Source organism: Podarcis erhardii (genome assembly GCF_964252035.2).
Source record: "Podarcis erhardii genome assembly, chromosome: 5".
Taxonomy (NCBI): domain Eukaryota; kingdom Metazoa; phylum Chordata; class Lepidosauria; order Squamata; family Lacertidae; genus Podarcis; species Podarcis erhardii.
In genome coordinates this window covers 62,305,666-62,332,923 of record NC_138509.1, presented here as the reverse complement: position 1 = coordinate 62,332,923, position 27,258 = coordinate 62,305,666, and the positions used below count along the sequence as shown (strand labels likewise).

Genomic DNA, 27,258 nt, shown 5'->3' with positions numbered 1-27,258 from the left:
GGAATTCTTATTGACTTGACACCTGTCTGTATATAATTTATGGAATGAGTTCTTTGATTTTGTCTCTTAAAAAGCATTACAAATGTCTCAAGAGCAGGTTCACTATCCGCTATGCAAGTGTAGTTCCATTGCTTTGAAAGACTGACCACATGACTGAAAGTGAACAAAAAGCAACCCTCAAAACCCACAGATAACCTTCCATGGAGCAAAGCCAGTACCCACCCTTAATAAATTACCCACTAGATATATTACATCTCAACACAATTTTTGTAGTCTGTTTTTCTGCCATGAAATTTTGCTTCAAACAGCATAGATTTCTGCTATGTATGATTCAGCTAGGCTATTTTCTTCTAGTTTTCATACATAAGTTTTTCCTAACAAAGTAATATGGGAATTTCAGTGGTTCCACAATTACAAGTGGCTTCTCCATTATTTGTAGCTTCTCCATTGCCAAAGTTCTGCAGAGAGTCCCAAAGACAGAAAATGTAGGATATGCTTTCAGGAAACAATGCTTGTACACCAAATTGAATCTTTATACTTTTCACCCTTCTCGAAGTCTGTGAATCTGCCCTGTTGTTGGTTGTCATCTACCAATTTGAAGAAGGGTTTATCTGGATAGCTTATTTGAAGGGATTGTATATATATTCGTGGTTTTGTTCAATTTCTTTAGGTGCTGATATCAAAGGATTTCCCAGGATAGGTCAAGGAGACATGCCCAGCTTGGAAGCAGTAGTTTCTCTGATAGAGAAGAGTGAAAAGCCAGTGGTGGCTGCTATTGAAGAGGTGGCTTTTGGAGGAGGCCTGGAAGTAGCACTGGGCTGTCATTACAGGATTGCAAATAAGCAGGTACAACGATTTTTTTAAAAAACAGCTTAGATAGGTCAGCTTGTTGGAAAGGCTCCTTAATATATGTTCTCTCTATGAGTTTGAACTTGGAATATTACCTCCAACCAACACACCACCCAGAGACCTTAGAGTCATAACCCAGGTAAGGGATACCTATTTATCATTAAAGACTATGACATCATTGATAAATGAGAGTGAGGTAGCTCCACATCCCCGCCCCCTCTGTTTTCATTCAGTTTTGTTTGGTTTTTTGTTCTTGGGTGCTATTGAAGTGTATGTTCTTGTTTAAATAAATAAAAAATATATTATAGGCCCCAGTAACTCTCTAACCAAGCATCACAAATACCCAATCTTTGGGTCACCTCCAGACTGGATTATTGTAACTCGCTCTACGTGGGGCTGCCCTTAAGACTGACCCAGAAACTCCAGCGGGTGCAGAATGCCGCGGCGAGACTCCTTATGGGGTCTTCGCTGCGAGATCACATTCAACCGGTATTATACCAGCTGCACTGGCTCCCGGTGGAGTACAGGATCAGGTTTAAGGTGCTGGTTTTAACCTTTAAAGCCCTATACGGCCTAGGACCCTCGTACCTACGGGACCGCCTCTCCTGGTATGCCCCACAGAGAAACCTACGGTCTGCAAATACTAACATCCTCAAGGTCCCAGGCCTCAGAGAGGTTAGGCTGGCCTCAACTAGAGCCAGGGCCTTTTCGGCTGCGGCTCCAATCTGGTGGAACGCTCTGTCACAAGAGACTAGGGCCCTGCGGGACCTGACATCCTTCCGCAGGGCCTGCAAGACAGAGTTGTTCCACCAGGCCTTTGGTCAGGGCGCAGTCTGACTCCCTCCTCTGGCAACCTGCTTAGAATCTTGCTTAATTAGTTGCCATTAATTTGATTTTAATTGATTTTTATAATGTAATATTTTTAGAATGTGTGAATATCTGATTGTTTGATTGTTGATTGTTGTTAGCCGCCCTGAGCCCGGCTTCGGCTGGGGAGGGCGGGATATAAATAAAATTTTTTATTATTATTATTATTATTATTTGTTCCAGGCTCGGGTAGGTTTACCTGAGGTCACAATAGGCTTACTTCCTGGTGCTGGCGGGACTCAACGACTTCCCAGACTGATTGGAGTACCAGCTGCACTTGAAATCATCACCACAGGTAAGCTCCTCCAGATGTGAATGCTAACCATACAGGTGTCAAGTATATTAACAGCTGGATAACTATACTGACATTACAAGATAATGAATATCTATGCAAGTAACATGTTAGAAAATGGCCGTGGCAAGCTCACACTATGTATGTATAAGGTCCTAAGTTCGATTCCTGAAATTTCTAAGTAATAAGATGTATATAAGGTCACAATATTGGACATTCAGACTGTTTTGGGTGGAGTTGCACTCCCCTCAGGAATCACTTCACAAGTCCCATCAGTGGAAGGATTTGAGATTGCACAACAAGGCTTCCCAACTCTCCTACACCATGGCCCCCCAATGGCTCTGGGTTAGGGTTAGGAGAAACCCCCAGAATAGTGCATGAGGAGAGGAGAGGGAGTGATGATTCCATCTGCCAAGCTGCATTTTTGTGCAGACAGAACAACTGAAAGAGCGTGACATTGCATTGCGCCCTATATTTCTATTCCACTTTTTAGCTAGAGTCCTCAGAGTAGCTAACAACATTTATAAATGCAACAGATACACAAAGACCCACATGCTTAAAACAAACACACAAACAAACAAACAAACAAACAAACAAACAACCAGACCCACTGGAACTGGAACTGGCTGCAGATATTCCTTCCTGCATGGCAGTTGTTATAAGTTGGCTCAGGGTGAGGGAGTCCAAGTGGTATAGGTCCCAATCTTGTCGCTGCCTGCCCCCCTTGTTCAACTGGAGCAAACCCTGATGTTGTCTTGTCTGCCTTCCTCACTCTCTTCTTCCTTCCCACTTCTTCATGCCAGGAAGACATGTGCCAGCAACTGAAGCGCTGAAACTGGGAATCCTAGATGGGGTTGTGGAAGGAAAAACAATCGAAGCGGCCATAAACTTAGCAGAAAGAGTAGTAGGTAAGAGTTCTTAACTGTATTGGGCAGCAGCATAACACATGAAGCATGACCTGAAGCAAGCCTTAATATAAGCCATAGACAAATATCAGTGAAAATATTTATTTAGCAGAGCAATCCTATGCATGTTTATTCAGAAGTGTTGAGTGGGGCTCCTTCCTTGGTACATAAGTGTACATAGGACAGTAACCTTACTAAGGTACAACATTGGAATGGTACAAAGCCCTGATACACAGGATAGTCGGTGGAAAATAATAAGACTGTATTACCAAATCATAAATGTCCATACAAAAATCCTTGGTTAACTTGATGCCCTGCCAATTAACTGGTGGAGCTGTTTTTATGTTTTTGTTTTTCAAATACAGCTATAGGATTCTGAATATCGATGATCAAGGGATTCCAAAAACATTGCTTTTTTCAAAATAATTGCTAAGGTAGGAATTCATGCAGCCTTGGTTGTCCTTAGTTAATATAACCTTGTTCTCATAGGGGTGGAAGAGCGTTCCCTGAAGTGTTTCTCCAGTTGTTCGCATTTATTGCTGACCATGGAAAAATTTTACTGGACCTTTATTGTCTTATTGTTTATTGTGTTTTTATTTTAACATATTCAATGTTAGGTAGTATATAAATGTTGTAAATATATGTCTGAAAATAGTAATTCATGTCAGGTGTGGGGAACCTGTGGCCTTCCAGATGTTGATGGACTACAACTCCCATCATCCCTGACTATCCTTGGCCATGCTGGCTGAAGCTGATGGGAGTTGGGAGTCCAACACCATCCGGCGAGCCATAACTTTCCCAGTCCTGTAATATTTGCCATCATAGCACTGAATGTCCTCCTGTGTTCCACCAAGGCTCTTTGCCTGGATCTGCTAAAACATAGGAGTTACAATACCCCTGGCAGGCCAAAAAACATGGCTCAAGGCTTTGGAGGGTGTATGAAACCCACTCCCAAAAGAGGTAAACACTCCCCAAGGAAGATTGGGAGCTTTCCAAGCAAAGACTTTCTATAACCTGCACAAAACAATCTGCTATGCTGCTAATCTGGTTTTGCAGTTATGAACTTCTTTCTATAGTTTAACCTAAATCTTTCTGTTTCCACCATTTGCAGCTAAAGCAGTTTCCATATATTTGTCTGTTTATTTCTTTGTTGATATCCAGGCATCTGCTGTGCAGTGAGTTAAAGGACAAACGCCAGCAGGACCCTACAGGAGCACCTGAGGCCTGTCTGAATCACTGAACAGCACATTCCTTGGTGCATATACCTCGTGAAAATGTGCCTATGCAGACTCAGTGTCAACAAATGGCTGGCCTATAATTTTGGAGTCGAGCATCATTACTGCCAGTCGTAACGAAAACACAATTGGTTATAAATTTTAAAACAGAGGCACGCTTGTGACTGAGCAGGTCTAATAACCACACCGTCAAGAAACTCCTATTTTACGAAACACAAGCAAGCTTAATACAACAAATATAACATGGCCAACAGGTGACTAGCAGCACAATCCTATACACCCCTACTCAGAAGTAAGTCCCACTGAGCTTAAGTGGTGCCACTGGCACTTACCACAGTTGGAAGAGCACAAGCACCAGATTGGCTGCACTGGTGTGCTTGTGTAGCTCTGATCTCATTGCTGCCCTGTCTGATACCAGTAAGTGACAGCAACACTGCTGTGGGAAGGGAGGCTGAACACTCGTGCCCTGTCATGCTGGTCATTCCTGGTAAGAGAGTATAAGATTGCAGCCAATGGCTGCCATCTTGTGCAGGCTGTCGACATGCAGAGGGCCGCAAAGCCAGCTGGCTAGCCCCAGCTGGGCCATCTCCTTCCAGCCATCCCGCTGAGAAGACCCATCGGCCTCTGCTCCGACGTAAATCAGCGACCCGGGCTTCAAAATCAGGGCACACTATCAGCAGATCGAACTGCGCACACAGAATAGGCGTGAGGCTTGTGAAAGCATACTACAACTACAGATTTATTAATAATAAATCAGGACAAAGAAACATGTCGTCTCTCTCTTCATCTTCTCAGAGAGGCAGAGAAAAACAAAAGCAATACACATAATGGAAGTTCCCAGTAAGCTGTGCTGGAATGTAAACAGACATGTGACACGCAACAGTTCCACACATCTGCTCCTTAAGGTGGAATGGAAATTCTCAATGAGCAAGCAGCATTTACTTCTGATTAAAATATTCATAGAATTCTGCTGTTAATATGTTTTTTAAGGACCAGAAAACAAATTATTGAACAACTACATCTTTCCACATTTGGCTACCCATAAAATCGTACTTCTTCTCACTACCCTTCTGAAGGCAATAGTTGGTGAGACATTTCCAATGCACAGAGGTCCACATTTTAAGCAAGGTGACTTCAGGGTGCTGCTGGCTGAGTCACTGAGGCTGCTGTCCTATACGCACACTTACTAGGGACTGGGAGAGCAGTTTGATTCAGTTCACATTTTTAGGCAATCCTACTGACTTTGCACTTTCTGAAACAATATGTGAATTGAAACAGACGTTCTTCAATATCTGCAGTTCTCTACATTTTGCCATTCAGCTCTCCAGCCAAGTAATGTTTACCAAAATGCACATGCTAGGGTAAAGCATGCATTCAAATGCATATATTCAGGAAAATATCATACAAAAATTCATTATATAAGGGAAAATAGCTTTGCAAAAATGTGAACGTTAGACAAAATTGCATACAAAGATGTGCATATGAGGAGAAATCCATGCTAAAATCTGATGGTTTTCATGAAGACTTAAAAAAACCAACCACTAACTAACTAACTTATGAACTGATGAAGAAAGGTGGTGAACTAAGCTAAAGGGTGGGAAAATGAGAAACTAGGAGAAACCAAAATGGACAAATTCATCTATTCCTACTAGGGAATAAATCCCACTGAAACCAAAGGGGCTTGCTTTTGAATAAACATGCACAGGGTTTCCCTGTGACCCTGTTCCACAGATTACTCAAGTGGTGTGCAACTTGCACCTCTGTAAAAAGGAGGGGGGAGTATTTTCAATTCAGCTAGATGTCTCGTGAGCAAGGAGCAGAAAACGTATTTGGGGGGAATATGTTTGCATCAGCTGTTTTTAACGTCACACTATTCGCTTTGTCCACCTGATGGCACTAAAACCTGGAAAATAATGCTGCTTTCAGCATACAGCAGCAAATACCGTCAATTTATCAGAGTTCCATAGTTCCATAGTTCTTTGTGTTCATGGGGCAGCTACTGTGCCATTGTTCAGATGAAGTCTGAACAGTGGCTGCCTTTTAATACTAGGCTTTTTGAAGGAAAGATGGGGCACAAATGTAAAAAAACAAAATAATGATTACCATTTAGCTGTTGGTAATTCTACCCATTACACAACGAAGTTCGGAGAGTTTCAGTGCCCAGTAATTTGTATGTCTGAGGAAGGTTTCCTGCAAAGCAGACCTTACTGTAATTATGTTGCCATAATTTTTCAATGGCGTTTCAAGCAGAGTTTGGGGGAGGTGAGCCTCCAGCTCTTGTCTGGGTGGGTCCCCTTCCAAAAAACCAAAAACCTCCTCATCTCCTCTTAAGAATCAACTGGAAAAGATCAGTAATTGCTGACAAAGAGTGTGTTTGCATCGGGTTTGGGGTGGGGCTCTGATGCACTCCTATGGCGCACATTTCACTACCTACAGTCCACAGATGGTCCAGATGTCACCTATGGCAGGTAGGGACAAGTATAGGTTGTGGTATCTGTGGAATTTAAAGTAAGTGGTAGACTGTCACTTTGAGAGGATTACCTCCTGAACACTGATATGTAATAGATACGATATGGTGTAAAACAGGGGAGGGAAACATCTGGACTGCAGGCACTGGTCCCAGTTTGGCCCGTGAGGCTGTTTCCCACAAACCATGCCCACCTACCCTATACATGATATCAGGTATGGGGCAGGTATGGCCATGGATAGAAGGGACCACTTGGGAAAGGAACGATTCTATATTATAGAATAGATGTACTGAATTTGAAGCAGGAGAAATCCCACTAGAAACACTCAACTGTGTTTTTATAAAATCTTTTGCCAACACCACCACCACAGGAATCTCTCTGCATCAAATTAGGCAAGTCCAGACAAGTACTTTTCTTCAAGGGACCAGATGATATATGGCACTTCCTGGCCATTCTTGTGTTCTCACTTTCCAGTTTCTTCGGCTTCCAGGGACTGAGTTTCCCTATGGATTGCCCTGCCTTTACAGGGAATCCTAAATAACCAGGTGTTTGCATGTTGTAAATGAGCCTTTTGATATATGCGGTTGAAGTCCTTGTACCAGAAGGTGGTACACTGAAATACCTGGATATATTTTCTCACCTTTCTTTTTGTAAAGGTTTGAGAGAGTTATGTCCCATAAATAATACAATGTACATTATCTTGGCTTTTTCTATATTGACAATAACATGAACTACAAAGAGATCATCCTCATCATTATCAACAATCATGACAATATTTTCTCCCACCTTTATCTCCTAAACAAAAGAAGAAAGAAACATACAGGGTGTTTCAGAGACTGCTGTTGTGTAGAACACTCAAAATATGTGATCTAGGATTGTGATTGGAATTTAAAATGCTGTGTATTTCTTAGGTCAGATTTCAGGGGAGATGAAAATATTTAATATGGCTCAATTTAGATTGCTTCCATTTTTAATATACTGTTGGAAAATGTAGGATGCTTAAATTCTTTACTACAGTGAGGTTTTGAAATTCCTCTCTGCAAGCATAAGAGTTAGAATATCCCTTTTTACACTTTTTTTTTTGAAGTGTAAATAAATATTAAGTTCCATTGAACTTAGTGTTTATAAGTAAACATACCGTATTTTAAAAATACTTATCTGGATTCATTTCATTCTGGGGCAGGCACAGTTTTTAGGACCAAAACCATCTTGGTCACCCTGATGTATCCTATGTTGAGAGCAGGGCATGGCGAATATGGCTCTGCTTCTGCTTCTCAGTCTGTCAACAGCTTTTGATTCCATTGATTATGGAATCCGCGTAAGGTTGGCAGTTCGAATCTGTGTGACGGGGTGAGCTCCCATTGCTCTGTCCCAGCTCCTGCCAACCTAGCAGTTCGAAAGCATACCAGTGCAAGTAGATAAATAGGTACTGCAGCAGCGAGAAGGTAAATGGCATTTTTGTGCATTCTGGCTTCTGTCACGGTGTTCTGTGCACTGGAAGCAGTTTAGTTATGCTGGTCACATGACCTGGAAAGCTGTGGACAAACACCAGCTCCCTTAGCCTGGAAGTGGAGTTGAGGGCCGCACCCCATAGTCAAATTCAACTGGAGTTAATTGTTCAGGGTCCTTTACTTCTAAGTTTTACCTCCTGGACCAACTCTGTGGGATTGGGATTGATGGCACTGTTTTACAGTGGATCCACTCCTACCTACAGGGCCATGTCCAGAGAGCTGCATTGTGAGACTGTGTTTCACCTGCAGACGGACAAGAATTTAATTTTAGTTTATCAGGAAAAAATAGGGACTGACAAGTTTTGTCGTCTTGATTTCTTCGTCCCTACAGGACAGCCGTTGGGCCCTCGCAGGCTCTGCCAAAAAGAAACTCCTAAGCTACCCAACATGGAAGCCGTTCTTGATGCAGCTTTTGTGAAGGTGAAGAAGCAGGCCAATGGGTGCCTCTCACCAGAAATGTGTTTCCATGCTGTAAAAGCCTCTGTGTACCTGCCATTTGCAGAAGGAATTCGCAGAGAAAGGGAGCTGTTCATGTTCCTCTTGACTTCAGGACAGGCTAAGGCATTGCAATATGCCTTCTTTGCACAAAGGTTGGTGGAGAAGTGGGCATTGCCCAGTGGAGCATCTTGGAAAACTGCAGTCCCTCAGCCAGTCCGGAGAGCAGCTGTGATAGGTAAGACTATAGGATTCCATGAGTTAAGCCATTTCTTGATATCTTGTTCTCAGTAGCAGTTGCAAAGTTCCTATTTTGTTCCCTGTTCATTCTTAAGCATCACCTAATTTGCATGCAGGAGATCCAAAATTGGTGTATCACTTCTTCAGTCCCAGCTTCCCTTCTCAGTAGCTGCATCACTGTTTAAAGATCCTGGAGCTCAGCCTTCCTTTGGATCTCATCACCTTGCTTCTACTTAAGGTTGCCACCTCTAATTCTGGACAGCTTGATATGCCTTTTTGTAAATCTCCCAATACAGGGGGAGAAAAGGAAAGCAATGGCCCATTATCCCTTCCTCTTCTGTGATAAGTTAAGTAGAGGGAGATTGTTTTGCTCAGCCAGTGTAATAATAATGCATTGACTCTATGAAATTCTTGTGTTTGGAATGTGATCTTTGAAAGTAGGTCTTCTGCAACAGATGCAGAAGATATTTTTGTCAGGTGTCATGCGGAGGTGACAGAAGGTGCACCTACACCTACACAGCCCATAAAAGCTCCTTTGCTTCGGGCCACCATGGGTAAAAGTTCAGCAAGAAAAAGGGGCTGTCGGGCTTGGGTTTCAAAGACTGCTTTTCCCTTGCACAGAGGCTGTTTACTGAAACGTACTTAATCATTTGAGGATGTATTCATCCCAATATGTTTTGTTGACAAGTACCTTTTAAGAAGCTTTCATCTCATTGTAGCGAGCCACTCTTCCCATTTTGCCGTCTCCTATTTCTCTCACCCCCCCCCCCAAAAATAATGCCTTCATTAATTTTTTATACAGGCAGCTGAAATAAAGCTCTTTGATGCACTGCACAGATCTCTCAACCGTTCTTTGCTGTTCTGCATATTGATCGGTATACTCAGTGGGAGACAGCTCTCTAAGTAGCCCAGCCCTCAGCAATGCCCCTTTGATTTTTAAGAGACTGCCAGCCATCTCATCCCTCCTCTATCCCTCCCTCCCTCCCCAGTTATTAGATACAGGATGTGCTTTGCTGCAGTGGGTGCAACCTGAACTCTCTGCAAGCTCACCTCAGCACGAGGTAGCCTTGAGGACTGTGGCTTCATATGCCCCTTTGCTTCTTCCATTTTGCAATCTTAATTAACATTCTCTGCATGACTCATACCCCTTTAGAGCAAAAATCTCTATGTCGTCAGTTACATCTGCCAACAAGCCTGAACTCTCAAGTTGCTATGAACTCATCCACTGGAGAACTGACATTCATGTTAAGCAGCATGGAGCCTGAAGCTCAGCACATGTGGGAGGGATGTGGTTTATTGTTCAGTATGCAGACGTAAATGTGTGTCGACCTGATCTGCATTACCACATGGGCTTTGGTGGGAACAGTCTCCATTTTGAGTTTCATGGGAAATCATAAATGACAGGTTTGCTGCTAGACAAGTGACAGATATGCAAAATGGATATGTCTGTTATGGAAATACAGATACAGGTCAAAACAGAAATATTAATTCTGAATTATCATTGGAATGGAATGGAGCAAGAATAGCTTGCCCAGAGGAGGTTCTTACTCCAAGCTGATATTAATCTAGAGAATATGTAGTAGAAACACGAGCATCTACCAACATCTGTTCCTCATGTTGGCACCTTATTTGCATATTCTTCAGAGACTACAAAGAACTTTGAAATAAACCAGCACTTTAATTGAACATTTACAATCTGAATATGTTTCAATACATTTTAAGCCTACCAAATTTTCTGTAACAAGTTTTCCATCATTATACATGGGTCACTGTGCGTTGCTACAAACTTGCTTCGCTGCTTCGAGCAAACTGAATCTGAAATGCTTTTAAGGCAGTGTAGGATGAATTTTGCATGACTGACTGCTGCTTGAGCATATCTGGTGCTCAGCTACCTAATAAATTGATTTGGTCCTCTTTTGCTGTAATATACAGAAGCAGGGTGTGGGTGTTAATTTGTAAGGATAGCATTATTGAAATGAAGGTAACAACACTTGTCTGTGGTGGTTGCAATATATATAACACCGCCTCCCCTGCCCCTGCAAAACTTGAATGTGATCCAAGTCTTCTCTTCATTGCAATGGGTAGTGCTTCATTTGAGTCTGGGCTTCAGTATTAGACCCAAGGCTCTCTTTAAAGAGCCAGTGTTGGGCCCTGCCATTTGAATCTCCATGAATATTCTGCATTAATTAGAACTGGTTTTCTCAGATTCTTCTGAAGCTAAGGTTCTTCTGCGTATAAAGAGACTTTTCATCCTTCCCCACTAACAGCCAAATTTGGAGAGATTCATAAACAAGATTGTGTGTGTGCCTGTGTGTGTGTGTTTAAATAACCTATAGATATCACTATGTACCTATAGATATCACTATGATTCAGATTTGGTCCACAGCAGTGGGTGGCAGAGTTTTTTTAAAACAATTTCCCCAATGAGCTCCCCCCCCCAAAAAAAAAATCTGTTGTGTGCCCCATATGGGGAAGTATACAGGCCCCATGCATACAGGGATCCAGCTGGAAATCAACCATACAACTAGAAAACAACTACAGCGGGAACTGAGGTCAGATCAACTACGTAAGATGACTTAGAGGAGGAAAGGACTTCCAGAAGTAGTAGGAAACATTTAAATAGAGACAAACAGGTTCCAGCTTTTCTGATCTTGTAAACTCTTTATTCAGTTATTTTTCATCCCAGAGTATACTGAAGGACTGAGCCAAATTGCTACCTTGTTTGACCCGCATTACTAGGAATTGATCTTGTTTTACTGACAGCATAATTTCAGCTATTCTTCATAAAGTTGCTTTAGATTAATTTTTTAATCCCTGTGGTTTGTATTTCTTTGTCCAGCTAAAACAAGTCACGGGGAATGATTAATGGACTTCAATGTCTGTACACTAATGCGCAAAGCATGGGTAATAAACAAGATGAGCTTGAGCTCTTGGTACAGCAAACTAAATATGACATAATAGGCATCACTGAAACCTGGTGGGATAAGTCCCACGACTGGAATGTAATAATGGAGGGATACAATCTATTTCAGAGAAACAGACCAGACAAGAAAGGAGGAGGAGTGGCGTTATATGTCAGGGATGTGTATACCTGTGAAGAGATCCAAGATTTAGAACCTCAAAGCCAAAGTGAGAGCATTTGGGTCAAAATTAAGGGAGAGAAGAATAACAGTGACCTCATTGTGGGAGTTTACTATAGATCCCCAGGCCAAACGGAGGACATAGATGATGCCTTCCTGGAACAGATGGCCAAGCATGCAAACGGAAGGGAGATAGTAGTAATGGGGGACTTCAATTACCTGGATATTTGTTGGATGTCAAACTCAGCCAAGAGCATAAGGTCAAACAGATTCCTCACTGGCCTTGCAGACAACTTCATTGTCCAGAAAGTGGGAGAAGCAACAAGAGGAACAGCCATTTTAGACCTGGTCCTAACCAATGTTGATGACCTGGTTAGTGGGGTAGAAGTGGAAGGATCATTAGGCGCGAGTGATCATGCTCTTCTGAAGTTTACTATACAGCGGAAAGGAGCAGCCAAGCATACTAGGACTCAATTTCTTGACTTTAAGAAAGCCGACTTCATAAAACTTAGGGAAGTGCTGGGTGAGATCCCATGGACAGTAATACTAAAAGGAAAGGGAGTTCATGATGGCTGGGAGTTTGTTAAGAAGGAGATAGTAAAAGCACAACTTCAGGCAATACCAATGAGACAGAAACATGGAAGGTGCCTAAAGAAGCCAGGGTGGCTATCTAAAGAACTTTTAACTGAGTTAAGATTAAAAAAGGATTTGTACAAAAAATGGAAAAGGGGGGAAACCACCAAAGAGGAATTCAAACAAATAGCCAGCACGTGTAGACACAAAGTCAGAAAAGCTAAAGCACAGAATGAACTCAGGCTTGCTAGAGAGGTTAAAAGCAACAAAAAAGGCTTTTATGGGTATGTTCGTAGCAAAAGGAAGAACAAAGAAACAGTTGGGTCACTCAGAGGAGAAGATGGTGAAATGCAAACAGGGGACACAGAAAGGGCTGAACTCCTCAATGCCTTCTTTGCCTCAGTCTTCTCCGATAAAGAAAACAATGCCCGACCTGAAGAATTTGGAGCAAATGATTCAGCAGAGGAAACACAGCCCAGAATAACTAAGGAGATAGTACAAGAATACTTGGCTAGTTTAGATGTATTCAAGTCTCCAGGGCCAGATGAACTGCATCCAAGAGTATTAAAAGAACTGGCAGATGTGATCTCAGAACCATTGGCAGTCATCTTTGAGAATTCCTGGAGAACAGGCGAAGTCCCAGCAGACTGGAGGAGGGCAAATGTTGTCCCTATTTTCAAAAAGGGGAAAAGAGAGGACCCAAATAATTATCGCCCAGTCAGTCTGACATCAATACCAGGGAAGATTCTGGAGCAGATCATTAAGCAAACAGTCTGTGAGCACCTAGAAAGGAATACTGTGATCACCAATAGTCAGCATGGATTTCTGAAAAATAAGTCATGTCAGACTAACCTGATCTCGTTTTTTGACAGAATTACAAGCCTGGTAGATGAAGGGAACGCAGTGGATGTAGCCTACCTTGATTTCAGCAAGGCATTTGACAAGGTGCCCCATGATATTCTTGTAAAGAAGCTGGTAAAATGCGGTCTTGACTATGCTACCACTCAGTGGATTTGTAACTGGCAGACTGACCGAACCCAAAGGGTGCTCATCAATGGTTCCTCTTCATCCTGGAAAAGAGTGACTAGTGGGGTGCCACAGGGTTCTGTCTTGGGCCCGGTCTTATTCAACATCTTTATCAACGACTTGGATGATGGACTCAAGGGCATCCTGATCAAATTTGCAGATGACACCAAACTGGGAGGGGTGGCTAACACCCCAGAGGACAGGATCACACTTCAAAACAACCTTGACAGATTAGAGAACTGGGCCAAAACAAACAAGATGAATTTTAACAGGGAGAAATGTAAAGTATTGCACTTGGGCAAAAAAAAATGAGAGGCACAAATACAAGATGGGTGACACCTGGCTTGAGAGCAGTACATGTGAAAAGGATCTAGGAGTCTTGGTTGACCACAAACTTGACATGAGCCAACAGTGTGACGCGGCAGCTAAAAAAGCCAATGCAATTCTGGGCTGCATCAATAGGAGTATAGCATCTAGATCAAGGGAAGTAATAGTGCCACTGTATTCTGCTCTGGTCAGACCCCACCTGGAGTACTGTGTCCAGTTCTGGGCACCACAGTTCAAGAAGGACACAGACAAACTGGAACGTGTCCAGAGGAGGGCAACCAAAATGGTCAAAGGCCTGGAAACGATGCCTTATGAAGAACGGCTAAGGGAGCTGGGCATGTTTAGCCTGGAGAAGAGGAGGTTAAGGGGTGATATGATAGCCATGTTCAAATATATAAAAGGATGTCACATAGAGGAGGGAGAAAGGTTGTTTTCTGCTGCTCCAGAGAAGCGGACACGGAGCAATGGTTCCAAACTACAAGAAAAAAGATTCCACCTAAACATTAGGAAGAACTTCCTGACAGTAAGAGCTGTTCGACAGTGGAATTTGCTGCCAAGGAGTGTGGTGGAGTCTCCTTCTTTGGAGGTCTTTAAGCAGAGGCTTGACAACCATATGTCAGGAGTGCTCTGATGGTGTTTCCTGCTTGGCAGGGGGTTGGACTCGATGGCCCTTGTGGTCTCTTCCAACTCTATGATTCTATGATTCTATGATTCTAAGTCACATTCATAAACCTGATAATATGGGCCATGAGTTTTTAAAATAATTAAATCACTGTACAGCAAAAGTGTTAGTCACATAGTTTTGACCCCTTTAGCAAGCTTCAGACATTGACAGCTGGTTCTAAATATTGTTTATTACAAAGTTTCCTCATTCTGATCTTTGGCCCCTGCAGTACAAAGGGATTTTGATCTGATCCTCATCAGGTAGCTGTCCCAGAACACAGATTGAGAAGCTGTCCAAATATAAAATCAGTGGGCTGAAACTAGAATGTATTGAGCATTTAGCAGGCCAGCCTAGATAGCTATGTCACTGAGGGAGCACCATGTGTAAGGCTCCATAAAGCTTTGAGCAGAAGGCCTTTGGGGAACATTGACTAATAGCAATTTGACGCAGCCTTTCTAGAATAAATGAAGATCAATAGGTTTTGAAAGCATGCTCCACATGCAAGAAGGTAACCACCACACTTCATGACAGAAAAGATGGTTAATCAGACAAAAAAGGTCACTTGATTGTGAGGAATTCCTATTCTGCTACAACTTTATGTTGGCTGCATTCTGATATGATGGTACACCATAATTTGTATTATGAACACAAGCATCCAAGAGCCTTAGGCTTGCACATTCCCTCATCTTCTTCTTTCTATAGGTGGAGGAGACTAGAAGTATCTAGTGGGGATTTGCAGCCATTTTGTCCAAACCTAATAACTATGATTTGTGTAAAAATATAGTTTGCTGGAGTTTGGCAAGACAGCAAATATGAATTGCTACATAGCTTATCTCCTCCACTCATGCATAGAGGAAGAAAAGGAGGAGAGTGCAATTTCTAGTAGCTATTGAACAGACTCCCCTATGAAATGCATAATCTCAACTCACTTGCACAGACATTAACGTTGCTTTCCATCTTCAGCCTTGCAGTAGTTTCTTTTCAGGATGGTAACGTTAATTCAAATGTGGATCTTCACAATGGTTTCCCCCTCAATTTATTTGCCTATTTTGTAAGTTAAAAGATTGCCTAATAAGCTCCTCTCTGTAGAACATTTCTAATTATTCCTTCTCCTTTCTCTCCTTGCCCTTTTTATCACAAGGTTTAGGGACAATGGGACAAGGCATCGTGGCATCTCTGGTCAAGGCTAAAATTCCTGTAGTGGCTCTTGAACAGGATAAAAAGCATTTGGAGCTGACTCGAGGAACTATCACAGCTCTTTTAGAACGGGAAGCTTTAAGAATGCAACAGAATGGCCAAACACTGGCTGCCTCTATGCCTGGTTTGCCTCAGTTCACGCTGGATTTTGGTGCACTGAAGGATGTAGATATGGTTATTGAGGCTGTATATGAGGATATGGCTCTGAAGAAGGAAATCTTCCAGAAGTTATCAGCAGTCTGCAAACCGGAGGCCCTTCTGTGCACGAACACCTCTTGCCTTGATATTGATGAGATTGCTTCTGTCACAAACCGCCCTCAGCAAGTAATTGGCACCCACTTCTTCTCACCAGCTAATAGAATGAAGCTACTAGAGGTAATCCATGGTCAGCGAACATCTCCCAATGCCATTGCCACAGCCATGAGAGTTGGCAAAGCTATGGGCAAAATTGGGGTTGTTGTAGGGAACTGTTTTGGTTTTGTTGGGAACCGAATGCTGAATTCTTACACTGAGCAAACATACTTCCTCTTGGAAGAGGGCAGTACTCCAGAGGAAGTAGACAAAGCTCTGGGGGAATTTGGTTTCAAAATGGGTCCCTTCCGTGTTTCAGACCTTGCTGGGCTTGATGTGGGCTGGAGATCTAGGAAAGGGCAAGGCCTTACTGGACCCAGCCTGCCTCTTGGCACACCTCCTCGTCAACGAGGTGGAAGACGATATAGCCCACTCCCTGATATTCTGTGCGAGAAGGGGAGATATGGCCAGAAAATTGGGAAGGGTTGGTACCAATATGATAAACCTGGGGGAAGGGTAGCAAAGTCAGATCCGTGGCTTCATAGTTTTCTTGCTGAGTACAGAAATGCTCATGGTATTTCAGTACGCACCATTAGCCAAGATGAGATCCTGGAACGCTGCCTATATTCCCTTGCCAATGAGGGTTTCCGGATATTATCTGATGGAATAGCTTCTTGTCCAGAAGCTATTGATACCATCTACATCAATGGCTACGGCTGGCCCAGACATAGGGGTGGTCCCATGTTCTATGCTTCTGAGGTAGGGTTGCCTACAGTTTTAGCAAAATTGCAGAAGTATGCTGAGGCTAATCCTGACATACCCAAACTACAGCCCAGTGCCTTTCTGCAGAAGCTTGTAGCCTTGGGCAGCCCTCCTCTGAAAGATTGGTCATCACTTGTGGGAACTCAGAACAGCAAGTTGTAATTGCACTGCAAGCAGTCTGGTTTTCCCATTCCAATATTTTTGACTGTTCCAGTCCAGACTAAAACACAGCGCATTGTAGAACACTGTCAGTGCCTCTTCTGATTCTAATACAATGTACACATCTATGTATCCTGCCTATGTGAATGAAATATTGCTGTTTGCAGCATGCTTTTTATCATACCTTCTTGAAACTGTGCCTGAGGGTCTCACCTGAAAACATAATACTTTCATGTCTAATGAAACTACTCAGCCTCTCCATGAGATCATCATGGACCCTGGCGTAACAGCTCAGAAAGGGAAGGACAACTGAGGGGGGAGGCACAGAGCTTGAAATATACAGTGTACGTGACTTTCTATATCCACTGTTTTTTCTTCCATTTCTTTGTTGACTACATTTAAAGTCGACCTGCCCATGAGGCTGGGTGAGGCAGCCACTTCAAGTGTCCCCCCCACTTCAAGTGTCCCCCCCATTCTGCTGCCCAGCTATGCTGCTGGTCTCCCTGGACTCTGGGGCAAAGAGGGACTGATGCCAAAGCTCTGTGGAAGGCCTCCCCCCCACCAAGTTGACAAAAGGAGAAGCGTTTCTCCACCCAGCTTTGCCATTGGGCAGAGGGGGAGATTCCCCCCACACACACACACACCTGGTGGTGTAGTGGGGCTTTGCACTGGCTTCTCTTGAAGAGAGGAGCTGATGCAAAGCCCCGCTGCCTGGCAGGAGATAGTTCCAAAAAAATTCAGAGGAGGGTATCTCAATTTCACCTGCTTCTGATAGCTATCATTCTGACCTCTGCTCTTCCACAATTGATGTGTGCTAAGTAAAAAAGACCACTTCAAAGATGAAATGCAGTGAAGTGGATAAACACTGCTGAGGAGAAATGTGGCTGAGGAACAGAACTCTCAGCCTTGGAAAGCTCAGTTCCACCTTCTTACACATTGATGGTGCCAATGAATCTCAGCAACTGATGCTTCAAATGCTCTTCAGTCTAGCGTAAACAAGTGCCTCGTTCTTGCTGTCTGCCTTTTCTAAATCAGTGTCTCCTCTGCTTTTCAAACCTGTGTGATCTCCAAATTCCTCAGTCTGTTTCTCTTACATAATTTGGAATTTCTGTTACAGATAGGTAGCCGTGTTGGTCTGCCATGGTCAAAACAAAATAAAAAAATTCCTTCCAGTAGCACCTTAAAGACCAACTGAGTTAGTTCTAGGTATGAGCTTTCGTGTGCATGCACACTTCTTCAGGTATCTGAAGAAGTGTGCATGCACACGAAAGCTCATACCTAGAACTAACTCAGTTGGTCTTTAAGGTGCTACTGGAAGGAATTTTTTTATTTTGTTTTGGAATTTCTGTATCAGCAAGTACAGAATAAGTGCCTTCAGGAACATTGATTTTAGGGCCTGCTGGAAATAATGTATCTCAGAGATTCCATAAGCACCAATGGTGCCAGCAAAAAGGGCTTCCAAGAGTGCCGTACCAACCTCTGAGTCTGAATTACAGTGCTGAGGCCATAAGATTGCCCAAACTTTTCTTCTCAGACTAATTATTTCTGGAATCCAGGAAATCAAAAGTAAAATCACCAAGATTCAGCAATGAATTTTCTCCCTAAATAAAGCTATTTTAATTAATCACATGTGCCTTTCTACAGTGTCCTTTCCTGATCTCACACTCAAAACTAGTATCACAAAGCACCTAGAACTGGGGCTGGAAATCGCCAGCCCACTGGCCAAATTTGGCCCACCAGGCTGCCTCATTTGGCAAATCACACCGTGGCGAACTTGGGTCTTTGAAATTTCAGTGGCTCCTGGTGCAAGGCCAAAATTTGCTGCTCCCCTGCCTCTCACCTTCCATACATCATAGTTGCAACACCATGAGGTGCCCTCTGGGTTCAGCACCCAGTGCAGTGGAACTAGTTATGCTGCCCTAAATTTGCCTCTGGTTACTCCCAGGGCTTGGCCCAAGGGGGCTGTGCAGGCATTGCCAATATGGCAGGCCTTAAGATGCTGAATTTTCTGTTCATGATTATTCAGAAGATCTGGAGAGATGTATTGGTTAAGAACATTAGACAAGGAGACCCGGGTTCAAATCCCCACAGTCTTGAAGCTTGGTAGGTGAGGTTTTAGCCAAACGTACCTCATGATGTTTGGAGAATAAAATAGAAGGGAGATGGACTGTGTATGTTCCTTAGAGAATTGGTGGGATTAAAATACTCTAAATAAATTCAAACAGTGGATTGTGCATCCTTCTCTCATGCCACTCAGCCTTGAATTGACCACACCCTATTGCATTAAGGTGCTAGCCACAGGATAGTAACTAGAACTAATATGTTACTTTCTCAGAAATAGAACCAAACTATAACTTCCCTCCCTCCATAATGGGTTTCAGTTCTAAGTAGTTTCTGAAATTCCTTTCCTTTCTCTTAAACCTAGCTGCCTCCTTAGGGTATCCACATATAGCCTGTAAGAGGGTTCTTGTGCTTGTTAGACTTTCATAGAAGGAAGAATTTCATGTGTTGTGGCTTTTTCCATCATTGTACTCTGGTGAAGTGGGAATTTGCACCAGCTAGAATCCTTCTGTGCATCCCTTTAAATTATAGACAGCCTCTCCAGGATAGACTTGGCAACCCTTTGCCCCTCTTGCCTGTCTGGTCCACACTTCTCTGACTTCCAACACACTTTCCATTCTTGGCAACAGCGCATAACCATTCTTAGACCTAATGTAGGTCCTGCATAGCTTGTCTGCAGCCCCATCTTTTTTCTTGCCCCAGTTTTGTTCACATCGATGCCTTTGCTGCCATTGTTTCAAGTCCCTTAATTTCCTGCCAGTGCCTAGTTGGTTCTGTCTCCTAAAAGCTGCCCTGGCTCTCAGTCAACATCCTGCATTGCTCAGTGTTTCGTTTGTCCCTGGTCCTCTCTTGCCAAAACACTAGAATTTCTCATGTCCTTAGACACTGTGAGCTTTTTCAAAAGCCCTTTCCATCCCTGCCAACAGCTCACAACCATTCCTTGTCTTAGGCCCTGGACAGCTTGCCTGTAGCCCCATCTTCTTGCATGGCCCTCATTGGACATAATTTCAGCCATTTTCACTGCTTGTAGTTGAATAGACTCTGAAGGATGTTTTCCCAACAGAGAGTTCCCCAGTCAGTCAAGCAGCAGAAGAGAAGCTTGAGGTGAAGGCTGAGGTGAGGTAGGAGTTTAGAAGTGTGTTTCTGCTACCAGTGAAAGAGCCTATGATAACAGCTTTCTTTGATGGCATCGCCATGTGCAAGATAGTGCTGCATATGAAAAAATCACTACCTATTGGTACAACAAACTCTTTTCCTTGCCAGCCTCAGAAGAGCAACGAGGCAGTCTAGGTCAAGGCAGTACAGTGGTACCTCGGGTTAAGTACTTAATTTGTTCCGGAGGTCCGTTCTTAACCTGAAACTGTTCTTAACCTGAAGCACCACTTTAGCTAATGGGGCCTCCTGCTGCTGCCTCGCCGCCGGAGCACGATTTCTGTTCTCATCCTGAAGCAAAGTTATTAACACGAGGTACTATTTCTGGGTTAGTGGAGTCTGTAACCTGAAGCATATATAACCTGAAGCGTATGTAACCCGAGGTACCACTGTAGTAATGGTTAGGTGAGAGGGGTGAAATTCTGACACACATAAATCCAGATTTCCTGCCTGATGCAACAGCCTCACCCTACTCATGACTGAGGGCCAGTATTTTGCACTAGCCACGCAGTTCCTCCAGAAGTCACAATATATAAAACCAGTGGTTACACCTCTAAAAGAATAATTGCAACTTATATTACAATACGCAGCTAAAGCTTTTTAACAACACATCACTTTGAAAGATTTAGGCAGACAGCAGTGTGGTTTAAAGTGATGCCGTTCTACAACAGCTCCAATAAGTCTGTACCACAAGTTTCCTCAGGCGTTACTTTATTTGTTAATGCTATAATTTGTTTAATGACATATTTCTCCAAGTGGTGGGAACTTTTGCTATTGGCATTGAAGCTCCTAGATTCTCTCTGCACAAATACACAATATTTATGCATGCTGTTGTGGGATTTTTTAAAGATAAGAGTTAAGCCAGTGCACTCTTCTTCCATGAATGGACTAGCCCACAGGGATCTTTCCAAAGAGTAAAAGGGGGGGAAGGGGGGAATCACATCAGCATGCTAGGGGAGAGGAAAGCCTTGACTTTTATTGCTGTCCCCAGCAGTACTAAACCTCCAGAGGGAACCTAAGTATTACATTCATGATGGCACAGAGATGAGTACGAGGGAGTACAGGAAAAGGCCGTTCAGGTTCTGTCAAAAAGACTTTTTAATAAATTCCTTTTAGGCAGTGTTTATCCACCACTTTTATTTTCTCTCAACCCTGAAAGGAGTCTGGCAGCTGCACAGTAGTGCTTGCAAAGGAGCAAGTGGAAACAGCAATTCAAATGACTCTCTTTCTCTCATCTGCACACAGCAGGATTGTAACTCTGGCCATATTGCAAACTGCATGCTATTTTTGCTGGCCTTTAAAAGGAAGGTTAAAATCATGCCTGCACTGCAAAATATTTAATGACGAGAACATAAAATGAATTGCTTGTATTTTGACATCTTTGCCCCAGCTGTGACTGGCTCTTACTAATTATCTATTTTCCTCTATGAAATCTGTCCTTGAAAGCAACCGTCTTAGAATACCACATGCTTGGAAACGATGGGAAATTCTTTCTGTTCATGCTGTGATTTACGATTAGCTGGATCTGGCAAAAACCTGGGCTCACATACTGAATCCGTTAACACACATATGCCTTGTTCTAGCTGCTCCAAGGAAAGAATGTCCAGCATATTATCTGCACCACAATCCAGAGAGTGGTGGTAGATAACAAGCTCACTTTGAAACCAGCAATCTTCCTTAGCACTCTGGTTTTGAAGAATCTAGATGCAAGCTGTACATTTAAAGCACGTTCAATGGACATTTAAAGCACACAACTTCCTCCAAAGAATAATGGGAAGTGTAGTTTCCCCCACAGATTTACAACCCCCAGCATCCATAATAAACTACAGTTCCCGTGATTCTCTGGGGGAAGTCATGTCCTATAAATGTATGTTGGATGTGCTTTAAATGAATTGGGTGGAGATGAGGCATATAATCACAGCTCAAGTACTATTGTCTTTTCAAGTACACAAGCCTATTCACGTTCCTTCCAGGAACAGGCAGCATCTATTCTCCTAACAGTTTAATCTTCATAGATGCCTCTGTCACATGCTTGCTGTTTCCTTTAACAATACTTATTACCTATGTGAGTAGTGCGGAATTAGGAGTATGAAAATGTTCATTCTAACCAATGAGTCTTCATTGTCTTATACTGTACTGGCATAAGATCACATTCTCTGTTGCCAAGTTTATCTTGGAAAAAAGCAAATATATACATTCACAAACACAAATGATGTGATTACTTCTACTACCTGAAAGAAGCATCTGCTTTAGTGCTTTTCACAAAAGTATGATTACTGAGGGAGAAAAAACCTCTCCCCCCAAAACCCTTTGTTATATCTAGAGCATAACTGCATTTATTTTGGATGCAATATTGAAGGTATTTTGAGTAAGCCAGGAAGGAGATGTGATAGAAATGTAGAACTGTATAGCAATTCTGCAGTAATCCTTTAAAATTACTACTTCTATTCCTATTCATTGCAAATTTTAAAAAACTGAATAAGATGGCCAATATAACCCAACCTCTCAAAAGTGGAAAGAAGAAAAGAGAGAGAGATAAAATACTGAAAGTAAGCAACCAAATTTAGTAAGAGGCTAGGGACTTGGTACACAGTGTTGTGGAGCGGAATATTCCTGTTTCTAGGATACTCCATTCCATTTCCCCTCCCACTCGGATTTTCTGTTCTCTCTGTCCCTCTCCCCCCAAAATCAGTCTGCATTCCATGGCCACAGGGTTATTTTGGGTTCCTCTCCCTAGTTTTTCTTATCTTGTATGCCTGCAATCCTTAGGCTCCCATAAGGTTGCTTTCTGTGTGTATGTTGATGTTTTAGTTATACTTGGAGAACTGAGATTGCAGATAGTATAAGAAAGAAGGGAAAAGGTAAAGTATAGTAGAAGTTATCAAAGAAAAACAAAAATAAGATACAGGAGAGAAGTAAAGGGAAATGCAGCTGCATGGGTACTCAGATACCATATGGAACTATTGCTCAAAAATATGAAGATGATCTTAGGAACATAAGATGAGCCTGATGGATCAGGCCAATGACGCATCAAGTCAAGCATCTTATTCTCACAGTGGCCAACCAGATGACTGCGGGAGGCCTGCAACTGTGGTGTAAAGGTTAGAATGTTGGACTATGACCTGGGAGACCAGGGTTCAAACCCCCACTCAGCCAGGAAGCTAACTAGGTGACCTCGGGCTAGTCACCATCTTTCAGCCTAATCTACCTCACAAGGTTGTTGCAGGATGAAACAGAAAGGAGAACCAAGTACACAACCTTGAGATTTTTGGAAGCAAAGGTGGTATATAAATGTAATCAACACAATAAGCACAAACATTCTGCCCACTTGTGGTTCTCAGCAAACAGTATTCACAGGCATATTGCTACTGGCAGTGGAGGCAGCACATAGCCATTGTGGCTAGTAACTGTGAATTGGCTTCTCCTCCATGAATTTGTCTAGTCCTTTTCTAAAGCCATCCAAGTTGGTGGCCATCACTGCCTCCTTTAATGCCATTGTATGTACAATTGGATTCAGTGATACTTGCTCCAGGTAGGCATGTATACTCCCAAGATCAATCCAACCTCAGTTAATTCCTGAGAAAACGTTCATAGAAGTGTGCTGCAAGAGTAATAGGCCAGCCTGTGATACCAAATCTATTAAGATACCAAATCTATTAATTGTTGGACTCGATGGCCCTTGTGGTCTCTTCCAACTCTATGATTCTAAGAATTTAAAAGTGGCCAAATAAACAGTAAGACTCAAGGAAGGCAAGCCTGTCACATTATTAGACACAAACAAAACTGCATATGTGCAATTCAACCTACTTAAATTGATAGCTCTACCACACAGCTATGTGAAGAAACCAGATTTAGGCAGCTCTGAGCCCTGTGGTCAAATGTGCTGCCACCAATCAGGAGTGGGGAATCTGTGGCCCTCCAAATGTTGCTGGACCACAACTCCTATTATTCCTGACTATTGATCACAGTGGCTTGGGCTGATAGGATTTGGGTTCCAACAACATCTGGAGCATGAGGCACAGGATCAGGCAATCTATCACACCAAAACACTGCTCTCTACAATGTACTACTAGGACCAAGACAACCAGCATTGCATAGTTGTCCTTTAAAATAATTTATAAGAAAGGGTAATAGATTCTACCCTGTTATTAGAAGAGTAACCAAAAGCCTTCTGGCATTTAAGAAATTAGAGAGACAATCGACCTATGTTTCCCCCACTCTAACCTCAGATCATTTATACAAAGGAAGAGGGTTTCATGTCACAAGAAAGATCCTTGTGGTTGGCTGTTGCTCACTGGCAAATAGAACTTAATGCCAACGATCTTACTGAACACTGAAAGACAATTGTGAACAACTTCTGTGCTCTCTCCATATGTCATATAAAAAGTTAATTGCACATTACTGTCAAAACTAACTCCTTTTTCTTCAGTCCTTTTTATCTCATCTGTATTATTTTTGAAGTGGTGCAATCAGAACAAAACACTAAGTACTGTATCCTTAATGTGGATTTATTTGCTGACCTATCATTTGCAACTTGCCTAATAATTCCTAACATTGCATTTGCCCTTTTCATTGCTGCAACACCACCAAAGGCAAAAAACTCCCTTAAAGTGCTTCACACCTCTCTCCCCCCAGCATTAAAGATACCATAGTATTTCTGCTCCATTGTATTTTATTTTTAACATTGATTTTAATTATTGCTTTATGTTGATTGTACTTTTAGTGGTGGCTGGTAACATTTTTACTTGTTAGTACTGCAACCTTGCCATTTTTATCACAATAGCACTACCACAACACTTATGTAGGAAATTGGACCATTACACACATTCTTAATCCAAAACTACAGTTATGGCAAAGAGGTCCCTCCAGTGTGTCTCTAAACAGAAAAACTATGGGATTGAGCAGACTGCCAGAAAGGCAGCCCTGGCAGGAACGCTCTTTCTATGAGGCCTGTCCAGAACAGCCATTGGACCGATTGGACAGAGTACAGGAGATTGACAAAAATGCCTCTGTAAGTTCAAGGAAGTAAAAATGTGGCGAGGACAGGAAAGAGTGCATGGCTTTGAGAATCTGAGAATCTGACTGTGTTGCAGTCAGAGGCACCAAACTGTAAAGAAGATTGCGGGGGTCAACATGAGTGACATTGCATGTGCGATGTCCCAAAGGTAAAAGGTAAAGGGACTCCTGACCATTAGGTCCAGCCGTGGCCGACTCTGGAGTTGCGGCGCTCATCTCGCTTAATTGGCTGAGGGAGCCAGCATACAGCTTCCAGGTCATGTGGCCAGCATCACTAAGCCGCTTCTGGCGAACCAGAGCAGCACACGGAAATGCCGTTTTACCTTCCCGCCGGAGCGATACCTATTTATCTACTCGCACTTTGACGTGCTTTCGAACTGCTAGGTTGGCAGGAGCAGAGACCGGGCAACGGGAGCTCACCCCGTCGCAGGGATTTGAACCACCAACCTTCTGATCGGCAAGTCCTAGGCTCTGTGGTTTAACCCACAGCACCACCCACGTCCCTGCCCCGAAGGTATTTGGCTTCTAAAAATGTTTTGCCATTAGGAAAGCCAAAGAGAGGGGGCTCTGTGCCAAATGGCAATTGAGAGGAGCCCCCCCCCCAACTCAGAATTAGTTAATAAGACAAAGGCAGAGTTCAAAGAATAGTTTTAGGGTTGGCTGTGATGTGACCTAGAGGAAAAAAGGTGACAGGTGGTTCATGGTTAAGGAAGCAAGCTGGAGAGAGGGTCAGAGCAGGATGTCTGATTTCCATTTGCATCCAAGGCTGCAGCTATGGGAGAAACAAAACCCACTTGGGATGTCAATGCTGAGAATCCCTCCATCATAGGCTCATGTTGTGTGTGTGTGTGTGTGTGTGTGTGTGTGAATAAACCATATACTGTGTGTGTGTGTGTGTGTGTGTGTGTGTGTGTGTGTGTGTGTGTGAATAAACCATATACTGTATCATAAAGATACCAGAGTCTCTGCTTTGCCTCATTTTCCAAAAGAAAACACAAACCCTGGATAAAGCATCTGGAACCCCTGGAATCTTGCACCGCTGAGAGACCGGGGTGGCATGCAACAGTAGAAGAGAGCTTTATGAATGCCACTGCATGGCCTTTCGGACAAACTCCTGCTTTGCCTTCCTTTTCATAGAATCATAGAGTTGGAAGAGACGACAAGGGCCATCGAGTCCAACCCCCTGCCAAGTTTATTCTGGAACGCACTGAGCCAAGGAGGGAGCAATTATCAACCCCACGCAAAAAGAAGCTTCATTCACACACGCTTATCAGCTTATGACATATTTATACGAAATCAGCTTGCTTCAAGCCACCCGCGTTTATTATTTAATGTATGTCTTGCAAAGCCGACGGGGGAGCCCTGCTGTTATAGCCCGTCTATAACAGATGTCCCGTATCGCCACGTTGCGGATTTGCTGCTATATACAAGCCCGCAGGGTCCCGACAGAGGGGGTGGCGAGATCCGAGCGGCGTGGAAAGGTTAGCCGGGAAAGCGGGGCCGTCGCTAGGTACCAGAGGGAGTGTTGTCAGGAGAGAAATGGTTGCCTCTGACTAAATAAAATTTAAAAAACAAAAACCCGCCCACCCAAAGATTCCCAGTCCGTGGTTGTGGAAGCAGCTGACGATGCATTCGATATGGCTTCCAGCAGCAGGGGGTCTGCTGGAGCCCGGGGTGAGGTGGGGGCTTCCTCTCCCTCCCTCCCAAGAGCAGGTGAGGCTCCTTGGTAACCGGTCCCTGGAGAGGAGAGAGGCCCACCTGCCGCTCTGACTGGCTGCCAGGGGGTGGGGAGCGGGCCCCGGGCGCCCCCCTCCCTCCCTCCCTCGCCTGAAGCAGGGGCTGCCAGTCCAGGAGCCGCTGCGCGTCCTGGGAGGGCTGGCCGGTCTCGGTCTCTCGGGAGGATTCCGCTCCCTCTCCCGCCCTCCTGCCGCTCACGAGGCGTCGTCTGGCGGTGTCCCCACGGCAGACTTCCCCTCTCTCCCTCACTCTCCCGCTCATTCCGAGCCCCACCCTCCCGCCAACCCACTCACCCGCTGGAGGGGGCGGGCTGTGGCGGCTGAGGCGGAGCCGGGCGCCAGGCCAGGGTGGCTCCAGGCGCGGCCGGGCTAGCCCGTGGCGTCGTCCCTGCTGGCCAGAAGCGCCGCTCGC

General features: G+C 43.6%; 1 protein-coding gene across 1 annotated transcript in view; it reads left to right on the top strand.

The window, feature by feature from the left end:
- The window catches only part of EHHADH (enoyl-CoA hydratase and 3-hydroxyacyl CoA dehydrogenase), a 33,794-nt gene extending 15,284 nt beyond the window's left edge, over positions 1 to 18,510 (top strand). The window contains exons 3-8 of the mRNA XM_081863514.1: positions 671 to 846; positions 1,900 to 2,011; positions 2,812 to 2,916; positions 8,459 to 8,800; positions 15,614 to 18,002; positions 18,240 to 18,510. Coding sequence (XP_081719640.1) covers positions 671 to 846; positions 1,900 to 2,011; positions 2,812 to 2,916; positions 8,459 to 8,800; positions 15,614 to 16,884 — 2,006 coding nt within the window. The 3' untranslated portion in view covers positions 16,885 to 18,002; positions 18,240 to 18,510. The remainder of the gene's footprint in view (positions 1 to 670; positions 847 to 1,899; positions 2,012 to 2,811; positions 2,917 to 8,458; positions 8,801 to 15,613; positions 18,003 to 18,239) is intronic.
- The last annotated feature ends 8,748 nt before the right edge of the window (positions 18,511 to 27,258 follow it).